This window comes from Malania oleifera, chromosome 8 (genome assembly GCF_029873635.1).
Source record: "Malania oleifera isolate guangnan ecotype guangnan chromosome 8, ASM2987363v1, whole genome shotgun sequence".
Lineage (NCBI taxonomy): Eukaryota > Viridiplantae > Streptophyta > Magnoliopsida > Santalales > Ximeniaceae > Malania > Malania oleifera.
Genome location: NC_080424.1, coordinates 95,649,443 through 95,662,045, shown reverse-complemented (window position 1 = coordinate 95,662,045; position 12,603 = coordinate 95,649,443). Strand labels below are relative to the sequence as shown.

The window sequence follows — 12,603 nt, the reverse complement described above, 5'->3', positions numbered from 1 at the left end:
CAAATTATATAATTAAAATTTAAAGTTGTAAATGTTAATTGAGTTTATCCACAAAATAGAAAATTTCAATACAAGCATTTCATGAGAAAAAAAATATAATTAGATGAACGCATTTTAGTCTTGACTAAAAAATTCATATTTTCATATTCTGAACGTCTGGCTTGAGTATGTATAAGCTATGACCACATCTAGATTTACCTATGTGACGAGACAGGGGACGGATGCTGTCTCGAGATTTTGATGTCGCATTAGGGGTCCAAAAGGTTGGTCAATGATTGGAGTTCCCACGTCATAAAAAAAAATCATATTCTATTTGCATAATTAACTTTGAAATCAATGATTTATTGCCCTAACTTCGAATTCCTGTTATTCATTTATTTATTTATTTTGAGCTTGAAATGCAAGCTAAGAGCGGCTAGAGAGAAATGGTTGGCATGCGGCAATGTGTTAAGGTTATTTTCGTAAAATGGGTCTTGAACATTACTGAGGTTATTAATATCATTAAATCTTAATAGTAAAGCGGAGAAGGTAGTTGCCTAGGGCTGATTACGCATATATGCGACACGTAACCAATCTCAGCATGTACGAGCCGTCCGATTACAACTATTTACACAACGCCGTGTTCCGAAGTTGCAGTCACCTTAACCTGCGCGGTACGTGGCGCTGTGCGCATCCGCACAGAGAGGTCACGCAAACACAATATCTCACAGTTCCCCAGCCCAAGAAGACGCGTGCAATGTACGCATGAATCATGACGATGGAAATAACCTAACGGACGCTTCAAATACGGATAGTGTGTTCAGTCTTTGTAAAGGCGCGTCATGATGAACCTAAAAAGAAAAAAATCGTAGGAACTCGTTCAACAGTATCTAGGGTCGGACAATCCACCTCTCCGTCTGCTAACGTAAGCCGACAGTGTGATGGTTTTAACCTATGCCCCCCACTTTTTTTTTAATCCTAACTTTGCCCTTAACCAGTATTCCCCCCGCACTGCGTTTGGTTCCGTCCCTCCCTCCATCGTCTCTCTGTTCCTCAATCGCTAAAGGGTTTCGCAGGCTTCGAGCTTTACCTCTCTGCAACTTTCCTTTATCATCCATGGGTGACCGCGTGGAGTCCGATGCTCGCCATCACCTCTCTGTCACCGCTTCTCCTCAGCAGATCTCCAAAGGTAAGTACTCAAATTCGCAAGTCTCGACACTGTTCTCTGCATTTGACGAAGAGCTAATTTCTTCTTCGATTCCCGAGTTACTGCATGCGCGCACCCACTGTCGTGCGATTTAGTTGGATTTTCGAATGGAACCCTAGTTTATTAGAAGCATTTGAGCTCTGCCGACTTTCATTTCTTGCCTATGATAGTGACACCGTGGATTTGTCAGTACTTTGGACTGATCAGGAATATTTATCTCTGATTTTAAAGTGTTTTGCATGTAGGGTTTTGTTGTGTCTTTTCAAGTCTCATGCTTTATCTCTTTCCCATTTAATTAATGTGAACTGAGGAAGTTGGTATCTTATGTGCTCAGTCAGATTTCTTTGTTTAATTGTACTTATATTGGCTGCTGGAAGGGGCGATGGAAAATAATGGACAAGTGCTTGAGTACAGAAATCAATTTTTTGTTCTGCCTCCCCCTCTTTCTTTCTAATGGCCTTTTATGTTTTGTTTTGTTTTTTGTTTTTTTATTTTTCTGTGGGCATTGGGGTTACAGCACAAGTTGCAGCATTTGAATGTTTTGACTGTTGTACTGTGTTTATGGTCTGTTATTTCTGTAAAAGTATATGTTAATTTCTGGAACTTGTTGGGAAATTATATCATTCTATTGAAACTTTTGTTTCAAAGGCTTGAGTTCTTTGGACATTTTTTGAGGTCAACCACCCAATACTCAACCACGAGCTGAAGAATAATTTAATTTTCTGTTAAAAGAATATTTTCTGTTATTTTCTGTTGTTCTCCCTTTCTGTTATTTTGTTAGGAAAGAATATTTTTTGCTCCCTGCTCTGTGTATATATACTGTACTGTGCAGTGGCTGTAAATCACAGGAGAAATATACAACAGTTCTTTGATTCATTTTCAGTCTCTGTTTTACTTGTTTTCTCTTTTTCTATCATGGTATCAGAGCTCCTTTAAGACTCACGTCCATTCTTTCGGGCTCTCAATCTGAAGCTCACAACACACTCTTCATGGCTTATCTTCCCAATGGATCCTCTTCCCATCAACAATCTCTTGTTATTTTGCTTCCTTCCCCCATCATTTTGATTATAGTAAAGCTAAACCATGACAACTATTTGTTGTGGAAGGCACAAATCATTCCTTATCTCAAAGGTCATAACCTATTTGGATACATTGATGGCTCTATTGTTCCTCCTCCTCTGCTCGACAAACCATCCTCTGAGTTTCTCGCTTGGCAACAGCAAGATCAAGCCATCATTAGCTTTCTGATTTCTTCTCATTTTGAGACACTGATTGCTCATGTTCTCACGGCTACCTCTTCTCGTGAGGTGTGGGAAATTCTTGAATATTTATTTGCTGCAAAATCAAATGCTAATATTATGCAAGTACAGTTACAACTCACCACCCTCAAAAAGGGTTTAGACTCTATCGCTGAGTACTATCGTCGTGCAAAGCTGCTTCAGGATTCTCTTGCCATGGCTGGTAAAATTATTTCATCATCTGATTTCATCACTTTTCTCCTGGCTGGTCTAGGCTTAGATTACAACTCCCTTGTTTCGTCCATCTCTACTTGTGTGGATCCTCTCACACCTGCTCAAGTTTACAGTTGTCTTCTTACGCATGAGGCTAGATTAAATCATCAGAGCTCCACCCCTACAGCTTCCTTTGAGTTCTTTGCTAACTCCACTCAGACAAAATCTGCTTCCAACTTTTGTTGTGTCCGTGGCTCCTCACATGTCCGGGGCAACTTCAGAGGTCGTGGTGGTCGTGGCAGGCATGGTGGTCGTCACTCCCCCTCCTGTTCCCTTTTCACCTAATCGTCCTACCTGTCAGGTGTGCCATAAGAAAGGCCATACTGCCCTCACGTGCTACCACATATTTGACTCTAGCTACTAGTCTCCCCCTCCACCCTTCCTCTCAGCGCATCTTACTTCAGGTCCACTCTTTTAGCAACCTACTCTCACTTTTGCTGATCCCAATTGGTACCCTGACTCTGCGGCTACCCATCACTTCACCCATGACTTCTGCAATTTGTCTCTTCACTCATCTGAATATAAGGGCGATGAGTAGGTTCTTGTCGGTGATGGCTCCTCTCTCCCAATACATCATGTTGGCAGCTCCACCATCTCATCTTCAAATGGCAGTATCCATCTCTCAAAACTCTTCGTGTTTTGTTAATCTCTAAAATTTAATTTATGTCAGGAAATTATGTGAAGATAATTCTGTATATTTTGAGTTTCACTCTTCCTTTTTCTGTGTGAAGGATTCCCAAACCCCAAAAGTTCTTCTTCGCGGTCCTACTAAGGATGGCATGTACGTGTTTCCATCATCTTCACCTCAAGCTCATGTTGGTGAGCGTGTCTCTCCCTTTCAGTGGCATGCTTGGCTAGGACACCCTTCTATGCAACTAGTGCACAGAGTAATTTCTCATATGTATTTGCCTACCACTTCCTCTTCATCCTTGGGTTTATGTACATCCGTGCTGCAAGGCCAAACTGCATCGTTCACCTGCTCCACTTTCTCTCATTTTCTTAGATGTTTGGGGCTCTACACCGTTACTTTCTCGTGGTGGTTTTTGTTATTTTGTTTCGTTTGTTGATGACTACAGTCGATTTACTTGGATTTTTCCGTTAAAATGTAAATCTGATGTCGTTTCAACTTTTCTATTTTTCAAACGTCATGTAGAAACTCTCTTTAATACAAAAATTTATTCATTACAATCTGATTGGGGTGGTGAATTCCGAACTCTTAATAATGTGTTAAAATCCTTTGGTATTTGTCATCGCATTTCTTGTCCCCATGCTCACTCACAAAATGGTTCGGTTGAATGGGAACACAGACACATTGTGGAAATAGGTCTTGCTCTTCTTGCTCATTCCTCCTTGCCTCACTCTTACTGGTCTGACGCCCCATCACAAAATGAACTTTATATCTCTTCCATGTGTTTTTCTTAGATATAGCTCTTCTCATCATGGCTATTTGTGTTTTCATGTTCCTACTGCCCGCATGTACATTTCCTGGGATGTTTTGTTTGATGAAAATATTTTTCCTTTTTCTGCTTCTAGCTTAAGAAAATTTCAGCAATCCTCAGCTCAACCCATTCCGTCTCACGTTTCACCTCCTCCCACTTCTATGCTTCAGCCCATTGACTCTTCTTCCTCTTCCCACTCTTCAACTAGGCCCGACTCATCTATCTCTCCTACTAACGTTCGGCCTCCAACCCATTCTCCCACTCTTGGACCCAGGCCCAAACTCCCTCAGTTGCACCCAACGCCTCTTTTCACTCTAGCCCATCCACTCTTGTGTCTAGGGCTTCTCTCGACTCCATCTCGTCATCATCCTCATCGTCGATTTCTTCTCCTCCCTCTCCTGCGATCCCCTCCACATTGACTCATCCTATGCAAACCAAAGCCAAAGCCAATAAGTCTTGCCTTAAAATCCGAACTGATGGCACCATTTCACGGCCTTCGCCTTGCGCCCATACTACCTCTGTTGCTGTTCTAGAGAGCCCACCTTTGTTACTCAAGCCTTTAAGTTTCTCAAATGGCGGCATGCGATGCAGATTGAGTTTGATGCGCTGATGTCCACTAATACCTGGTTGCCTGCCTCAAATCAGAATGTAGCTAGATGTCGATGGATTTTTAAGACAAAGCATCTGTCCAGTGGTTCCATTGAGCGACGTAAAGCATGCCTGGTTGCTAAGTGTTACAGTCAGCTTGAAGGTTTTGATTACGCTGAAGCATTTAGTCTCGTGGTCAAACCTACTACTATCAGGTTAGTTCTCTCCATTGTTGTTTTTATCTTGCTGGCCGATTCATCAGTTGGACGTTCAAAATGCCTTTTTACATGGTACTCTTGATGAGAATGTGTTCATGACTCAACCTCCTGGGTTTGTACGTCCTCAATTTCCCCACTATGTCTGTAAACTCAATCGAGCTCTATACGGTTGTAAACAAGCTCCCCGTGTCTGGTATGCGCGATTTAGCTCTCGACTGCTGGAATTGGGATTTTCTGTTTCAAAATCAGATGCCTCTTTACTTATTTATCGTCATCATTCGGTGATTGTGTACATCTTTGTCTATGTTGACGATATTGTGATTACTGGCTCTAGTCAGAGCGTGATTTCTCTTCATATCTGTTGTAAGCATTAATTTTCCATTGAAGGATCTGGGGGGGCTTGCATTACTTCTTGGGTCTTGAATGTCATCGTAACTCTGCTGGCCTCATGCTTTCTCAACGGAAGTATATTTTAGATTTGCCTAGAAAGACGAACATGCTTAACTGCAAGCCAGTCAGCAGCCCTATGTCCTCGTCCACAAAGTTATCTGCCTTACTCCACTCTTGTAATTGATTCTACGTTAAATCGTAGTGCAGTGGGCAGGGGGCTGTCTGCAATACTTACTCTTCACTAGGCCAGACCTTACTTTCTCTGTACCAGGCTAGACCTTGCTTTCTTTGTCAATCGTGTTTGTCAATACATGCATTCTCCATGTTTATCTCATTGGCAGATTGTTAAGTGCATTTTACCCTATTTAAAGCATACCCTTCATTATGGCTTACTTCTGCAATGTTCTACCACTTCATCTCTAGCTGCCTACACCGATGCCGGCTGGGCAGGGTGTCCAGATGACAGAAAGTCAACTGGCGATATTGTGTCTTTTATGGAAGCAACTTAGTATCATGGAGCTCAAAGAAGTAATCTACTATAGCTAGATCAAGTACAGAGGCCGAGTACAAGGCTCTTGCTCATGCAACTTGTGAGTTACTGTGGTTACAATCTCTCTTATCTGAATTGGGCATTTTCTTATCCGCACCTCCAACTCTTTATTGTGATAATTTGGGAGCAACTTACCTCTCTATGAATCCTATGATGCATTCTCGCACCAAACATGTCGATGTTGACTATCATTTTGTACACAATCGAATTCAGGCCAAAGCTCTTCAGGTTTCATTTCTTTCAAGCAAGGATCAACTAGCTGATATTTTCACAAAACCATTATCAACTTCCAGATTTGCCTCTTTCTGATCGAGCCTCGCTGTTCTTCCTGACCTGTTTGGCTCGCAGGGGCGTATTAGCAATACTCAACCACCCAATACTCAATCACATGCTGAAGAATAATTTTCTGTTAAAAGAATATTTTCTGTTCTCCCTTTCTGTTATTTTGTTATGAAAGAATATTTTTTGCTCCCTGCTCTGTATATATACTGTACTGTGCAGTGGCTGTAAATCACAGGAGAAATATACAACAGTTCTTTGATTCATTTTCAGTCTCTGTTTTACTTGTTTTCTCTATTTCTATCAGTGGGAGTTATCTAAGCAGTAAGCTTTCCCCCCTTTTTAGTACTGATCAGTTGAATGAGTAGCATCCTTGATATTGTTGATGGGTGGATGATCTATAATTTTCTTTTTGCGAGGCCATGTCATTTTCGGCTTTCCTCCAATATCCATGCTATGGTTTACATTCCATCCACTCCTCCCTCCTGGGGTAACCTTTTAGTACTGAAATGAGCATTTGAATGAGTAGTACCTTTGATATTATTGATGGGTGAATGATCTGTAATTCTCTCGTTGCGAGGCCACTTCATTTTCCATCATTTGTCGGTGTGTTGGGTCATGAATTTATTTAAACTCAGATACTTGTACTTGTGTTGTGATTGAGTTTTGTCTAATCTATTTAATAAATATTATTTTAATATAAAAAAATTCTACATAGAGCAATGCTGTACATACTCATTCTATGTACCGACTCCCAAGGCACTCTATTATGGGTTGCTAATTCCCTAAACTCAGAAAGTTTTTTAAAAAGTAGGACCTTATAAAGGACATGACATAACTTACATAATGCATCAATGGTCATCTCAGCGAGTAAGAGTGTTGAGTAGAAACTTGGTAATATGAGTCACATTTCCTTGTTATAAATAAATTTTGGATTATGTGGAAGCTGAGGGCATGCTACACCAAGATGTTCCAAGGAAGGTTATGGTTGTACCTATTGGCTGAAAATATAATGGACAGGATGTGACCCTAGATATAGCTGAATGGTGGAAAAATGTGTGTTGCTGTTGTCAGCTTAGTTATGAGGTCATAACGCAAGTCAATGATCTTTTGGAGCAAGCCCACCACATTTATAGTTGACATAACTAAACTGAAGTTTGTATGACTTTATTGTTGGTGTTTAGATTTCCTTAGTGTCTGCGACTTGCTAGTAGCATTGCTTAACAAAGTTAAGTGCATTATTTCTTTTCTTTTCTTACATTTGTTTTACCAGTTTTCTTTAAACAAAGTCCAATGTCAGTTGTCTGATGTTTTGGAAACCTCCTGAAAATTGGTAAAATTTTATGTGGGACAATGTTTTTTTATTTTTTTAAAAATATTTATCCACAACCATGCTTTTGAAGAACACAGGAAAAAGAAGCTCCTGAATGTTATTCTCTGTGAAAAATGTGTGGAAGAAACAATGCATTAGCTCTAAACTTTGCCATCCATCAATTCTCATTAAACAGAATTAAGTGTCTGGCTTCATAATATTGTTTCTCTTTGAGAAGCAAAGCATGTTTTAAAATAAAATAATAGTTTTGGCAAGAAGATTTCATAATGATATGACACATGATATGATATGTATATTTTCTTATGTGAAGTTTTCACCATATTCCTATGTCTGGTTCAAACATTGTTAGAATTGATGAAGTTGAATTCAGTGCTTGTTCTAGAGTAATAGAATTGATGAAGTTGAATTCAGTGTTTGTTCTAGAGTAATAATCCTTCGGGGATGTTTGGTTAAATTAAGTGTTATGTATACTCACTTAATTGAAATATGATTTCATGAACCATTTCAAAAGTGAACACCTAATTCAAATATGATTTGTGAACCAGTTCTGGATTTAACTTGACTATGAATACTAAATTATGTTAATTTGATATCTAATATGTGAATACATGTATTTCAATTTTAACCCTCTCAATTGTCAAGAGCATAACTATATGGTGGAATTAACAGAAAATTACATAAATCAAAGTTCTTAATTTAATACAAATAATATTTTCGTGTCATTTATTTAATTAATAATTATAAATAAAACATTACAATTTATTGTTAAATAAAATTTATTGTTTCACTTTTAACTACTTGGGTTTTTTTTTTTTTTAATGTCATTTTCATTTTTTGTAAGGGATAAAAATGGAAACAGACATCTAAATTTTCCACTTACCAAATCAGACATGGAAACATGTTTGCTCAAATTGAGAGTTTCTTTGTAAACATATGTGTGCACATTCCTATGCAAAAACATATGCTTTGTTTAAAATTAACCGAATTGTTCACGCTGTGCTTCCAAGGCCACTCTCATGTTGTTGTGTTGCATAAACTTTTGTGCAACCCCCCTCCACCCACCCAATAAAAAGAATAGAAGAGAGTGGAGGAAAAATAGGAAAGGAATGAATTTCCTACACATTTTCAATGTCACCTGTGAATGTAAGCAATCAATCTTTAAATTTCATGTCACGAAACTCAATAGGGGTCCAAGAGGAAAATTGGTAGGATGATTACTGATGTAGTGACCCTATTGCAGACTTTGTTGCATTGTTATCCCAACCATGTGTCTTGCTAGTCGCTAAAAAGCTGATGAGTCTTCTGAAGCTAGCAGATGCACAGTGCTTCGACTAATCAACTATGTTAGAAGTGAACTTGTCTCATAGCAGGGTTTGATTGTGATCGTGTGCCTCGAGTGAACTATATGTTTTGGAGATCAAAATGCCCAAAAAAGGAGGAAGATTCTCACTTAATCCTTTCCATAATCTTCTCATGAATTGTGAGGGCAGGAGTTTTTCCTTAGAAACTTGTTTGAAGAGCAAAAGCCTGAGAAAAGGTAGTTTTTTTTTTTTCGCCCGGGCAGCTGTGCAGAAGCTATCCTCATAAGGGATAGTCACTGAAGAGAAGGGAACATTGTAGTGAGCTGGCGTTTCATTTGTAAGGAAGATGGATAGACATCATAGCACTTCTTGCACTGCAGAATTGCACAGGTGCTGTAGAGTTTCATTTGGCAGTGCTAGGTCATTGGATCATAGTGGATAGTTTGAAATCTCATAAGCAGTGCGGCACAAAGGATAGCCCAATTTGTGGGATTGGGTGCTCCTCCACCTACTTTGTATTTGGTTTGGTGCCCTTTAATGCTCCCTATTTTTTTTTTTTTTTTTTCTTTAGAAAAAAAACTGACATATTTTGGTTTCCGTCAGTGTATGGTTAAAATTGTCTCCACGTGTATATAGATTTGTAGACATTGGCCTGATCACTTACCTGGAGTGTTTGGTTTAGCAATTACACGTGGAGAACAAGAGTAAGGATTCAAAGTTGCTGCCTAGTCTGAGCAATTTTGCAGTGTTAAGGTTAAAAAAAAGTCGCCATGGAAAATGGAGGGGCTCATATCAAAGTACCACAAAACTATTAGTTCAAGAGAAGATAATGGTCAATGATTAGCTATTGAAAGGCCTGCCAGCTGTTCTTTTAATCATGAGCATGAGTTCCTTGTGTCTAACATGCTCATTTGTTCTTGTATATCTACTTTGGCTGCTATTACCATTTGGCCTCTGGATGGAGATGCATGATCTCAGTGCTGTACAAGCACAGAGGGATGATATCCTCTTGAACCCGTTGGATTTGATTATTGTTTGTGAAGTTCATGCATGTATTGCATAGATAGTTAGCTAACTGTTTACAACTGACCCTTTGAGCAGCTTACATTAAACATAATCCGAAGGTAGGTGATAGCAGTGGATCTGTACCATAAATTTGATTAGGTGGTGGAGGTGGATATCTACAGGAAATCAGCTTGTCATTGTTCTGAATGTAATTACTCATTACCACATTGATGAAATGTGAAAACTGAATATGAGATTAGAAGCTTGAGTCCAATTCTGGTGTATGCTTAGACTGTTTAAGAATTTTGATATTTTTTTGGATAGGGAGAGGGAATATTACAGAGTAAATTTTGGTTCACATATGAACTATATGAAAATCAAATTGAAGATCTGGTGTTTGGTTGCTGGTTTGTAATGGATGTAGCATTTAATTGCCTGGTGGTATTAACTAACTGAAAGAGCAAGGATTTGTTGAACTTGAACCCAATGATGGTTGTCTGGGCAGGTATTAACATGGCTTAAAATCAAGCTAGAGATAGATACATTGCAGACCTTCGGTTTGAACTGGCATAATTAATTGACAACATTGTGTAAATGGAAGTGAAACATGCTTTTTATTTTATATATTTTATGAGCAGAAGAAAAATATTAGTTTCATTTGTGCAAGTACATTGAATTATTCTTTCAATTTTATATGCTCATAGTTTTTATACATTGCCCTAAAGGTGCTGTAATAAACCCTACGCAAGTTTTAAATATTATTTATTGGTTTTAGTGGTTTGGATTCGTCTAAGAAATCCATATCTTGAATTTTGATAAATCGCTAGCAGATTGAACTCACATTTGGCTTGGATAATTTTTAGATTTATTGGTGCATATTACCTAGTGAAGGAGGCTCCTGTGCCGCATTGGAATTCTGCACAGAGCACGATTTCCATAGCCTTTCCTCCGCATTTAGAGGCTTTCCATGATTTGAATGTGCAACCTTCATGTTGGAGTTTAGCACCATAGTTTAAAACTGTGTTCAATGACAGTAATGGTTGCTGTACGACTGTCTTAGTAATTTCAGATGCCATAGTAGGGTGATATGTTTTAGGTCTCCTCGATTCACATATGTATTGACTGCTATGATTTTGTATGGTACCTTAAGGGCCTTTTACTCATAGACTGTTAGAGGCCACCAAGCTGCCAAATTCGCTGCGAATGCTTAAACTGCGTATTGAATCTTCTTTTTGATTTTTTTTTCCAAGTATCTTCATATACTAAGCTTAGAAAATCTATTTTGAGTTAATTTATTTTTAAAATTTTCATTTTAAATTAATTTATGTTATATTAGGTCGGTATTTCTTTGATAACCAGCCTTCAAATAAATCCACTTTTTTCTCTCGTTAAATTACTATAAATATTTTATTGTAAATTGCTTCAATTTTATTTTTTTTACACTTAATTTGGGGATAAGATATTTGTAGCTACTGCATAATGCATTTTGTGCTTACATGAAAAGTGAACATTCTATGTTCTATGTTTCACTGTGCTTATGGTTTTTTGGGTGGTTTAGAAAGAAAGGAACAGAAGGGCTTTCAATGGGACAGTATCTTCTTTGCAGGCTGTCATGGAAAACTAGATGTCTATGATCTCTAGTTGGCATGGTGGGATGCTTGCAATAACTTTTCTGTTATTCTTGATTTCTGGGATGTACTTTAGCGACCGGTATTTTGTTTTAGTATTTTTTTATTTTTTCTGTACTTGAATGGCATCTTCTTGATGCCCAGCCTTGTTCGGTTAAAATTTTTTTGCTGATAAAAAAATGTTTCATTGTACTCATGGTTTCTTAGTTTAAATTCCACTTATAGTTGATAAAGTAGTGAGAAGTAGCTAATACATGTTCATCTATAATGTCTAAAAGATCCAAGATAACGTTAAGGACTTTTTCCATGTGTTTCATGTGGCTTCATTAAATTTCATTAAAAATCATTTAGAACATTAGTTTTTATGATTTTGGGTCAAAGCATGTGAATTGGTAAATTCTTAACAAGTATGTATATATTTCTAACATGGTTGATGGCTGCTACTGTAACACTATGACTCTTGATTACGTTTGGTTTGCTGAACGTTTATTCATAGGAATAGAGTGAATATACTAGAAAAATTTGATAATTTACTGGAAAAAAAATTGTTATTATCATAAAGCAAATAACAATGTAAAAATTTTATAGTTTCATAAAAAAGGAATAAATTTAGAATGATTGTTCCTAAATTTCACCATGGGAATGTCTATTCTTTTTCTATTCTATGTTGGATGGAATAGTACAAACTATTTTTGTTGCATTCCATCCTATTTCTATAAATAGGTACTCCATGAACACAACATAACCTTACTGTCACACTGATTGACTTTTTCTTTCAAAATTGTTTGTAGCACACTTCAGTGTCAGACTAATGCTTGACTCATTTATGTTAAAGGGTCTGTGTGAGTAAACTTGAGTTAGATTGCACATGTGGAGAGTATGTAGTATGCACATGCAAACATGTGTCACTTGTTTTTATGTATGGACAAATATTTTCAAATGTTAACCACTTAACCCATCCATAATTCATGTTTGCAATTGGAATAGGGCTGGATGATTGGGAAACCACCTCTGAATGATCCTAAAGGAATAAGGGTTGCACTAGTTATTCCTTGTGTCATTCTTATTTTGTTTTTTTTTACACTATATCTCCCTTTATTGAGTTCGTATCTACATCCCGTGTACTTGCTATTTTTTTCCCTTCTTTTGTTAGAGATTTTGTTTCTTTTGATGAA

General features: G+C 37.8%; 1 protein-coding gene across 1 annotated transcript in view; it reads left to right on the top strand.

The window, feature by feature from the left end:
* The first annotated feature begins 959 nt into the window (after window positions 1–959).
* Window positions 960–12,603, top strand: part of LOC131163004 (protein ESSENTIAL FOR POTEXVIRUS ACCUMULATION 1) — a 28,384-nt gene continuing 16,740 nt past the window's right edge. Inside the window, exon 1 of the mRNA XM_058119678.1 lies at window positions 960–1,168. Coding sequence (XP_057975661.1) covers window positions 1,096–1,168 — 73 coding nt within the window. The 5' untranslated portion in view covers window positions 960–1,095. The remainder of the gene's footprint in view (window positions 1,169–12,603) is intronic.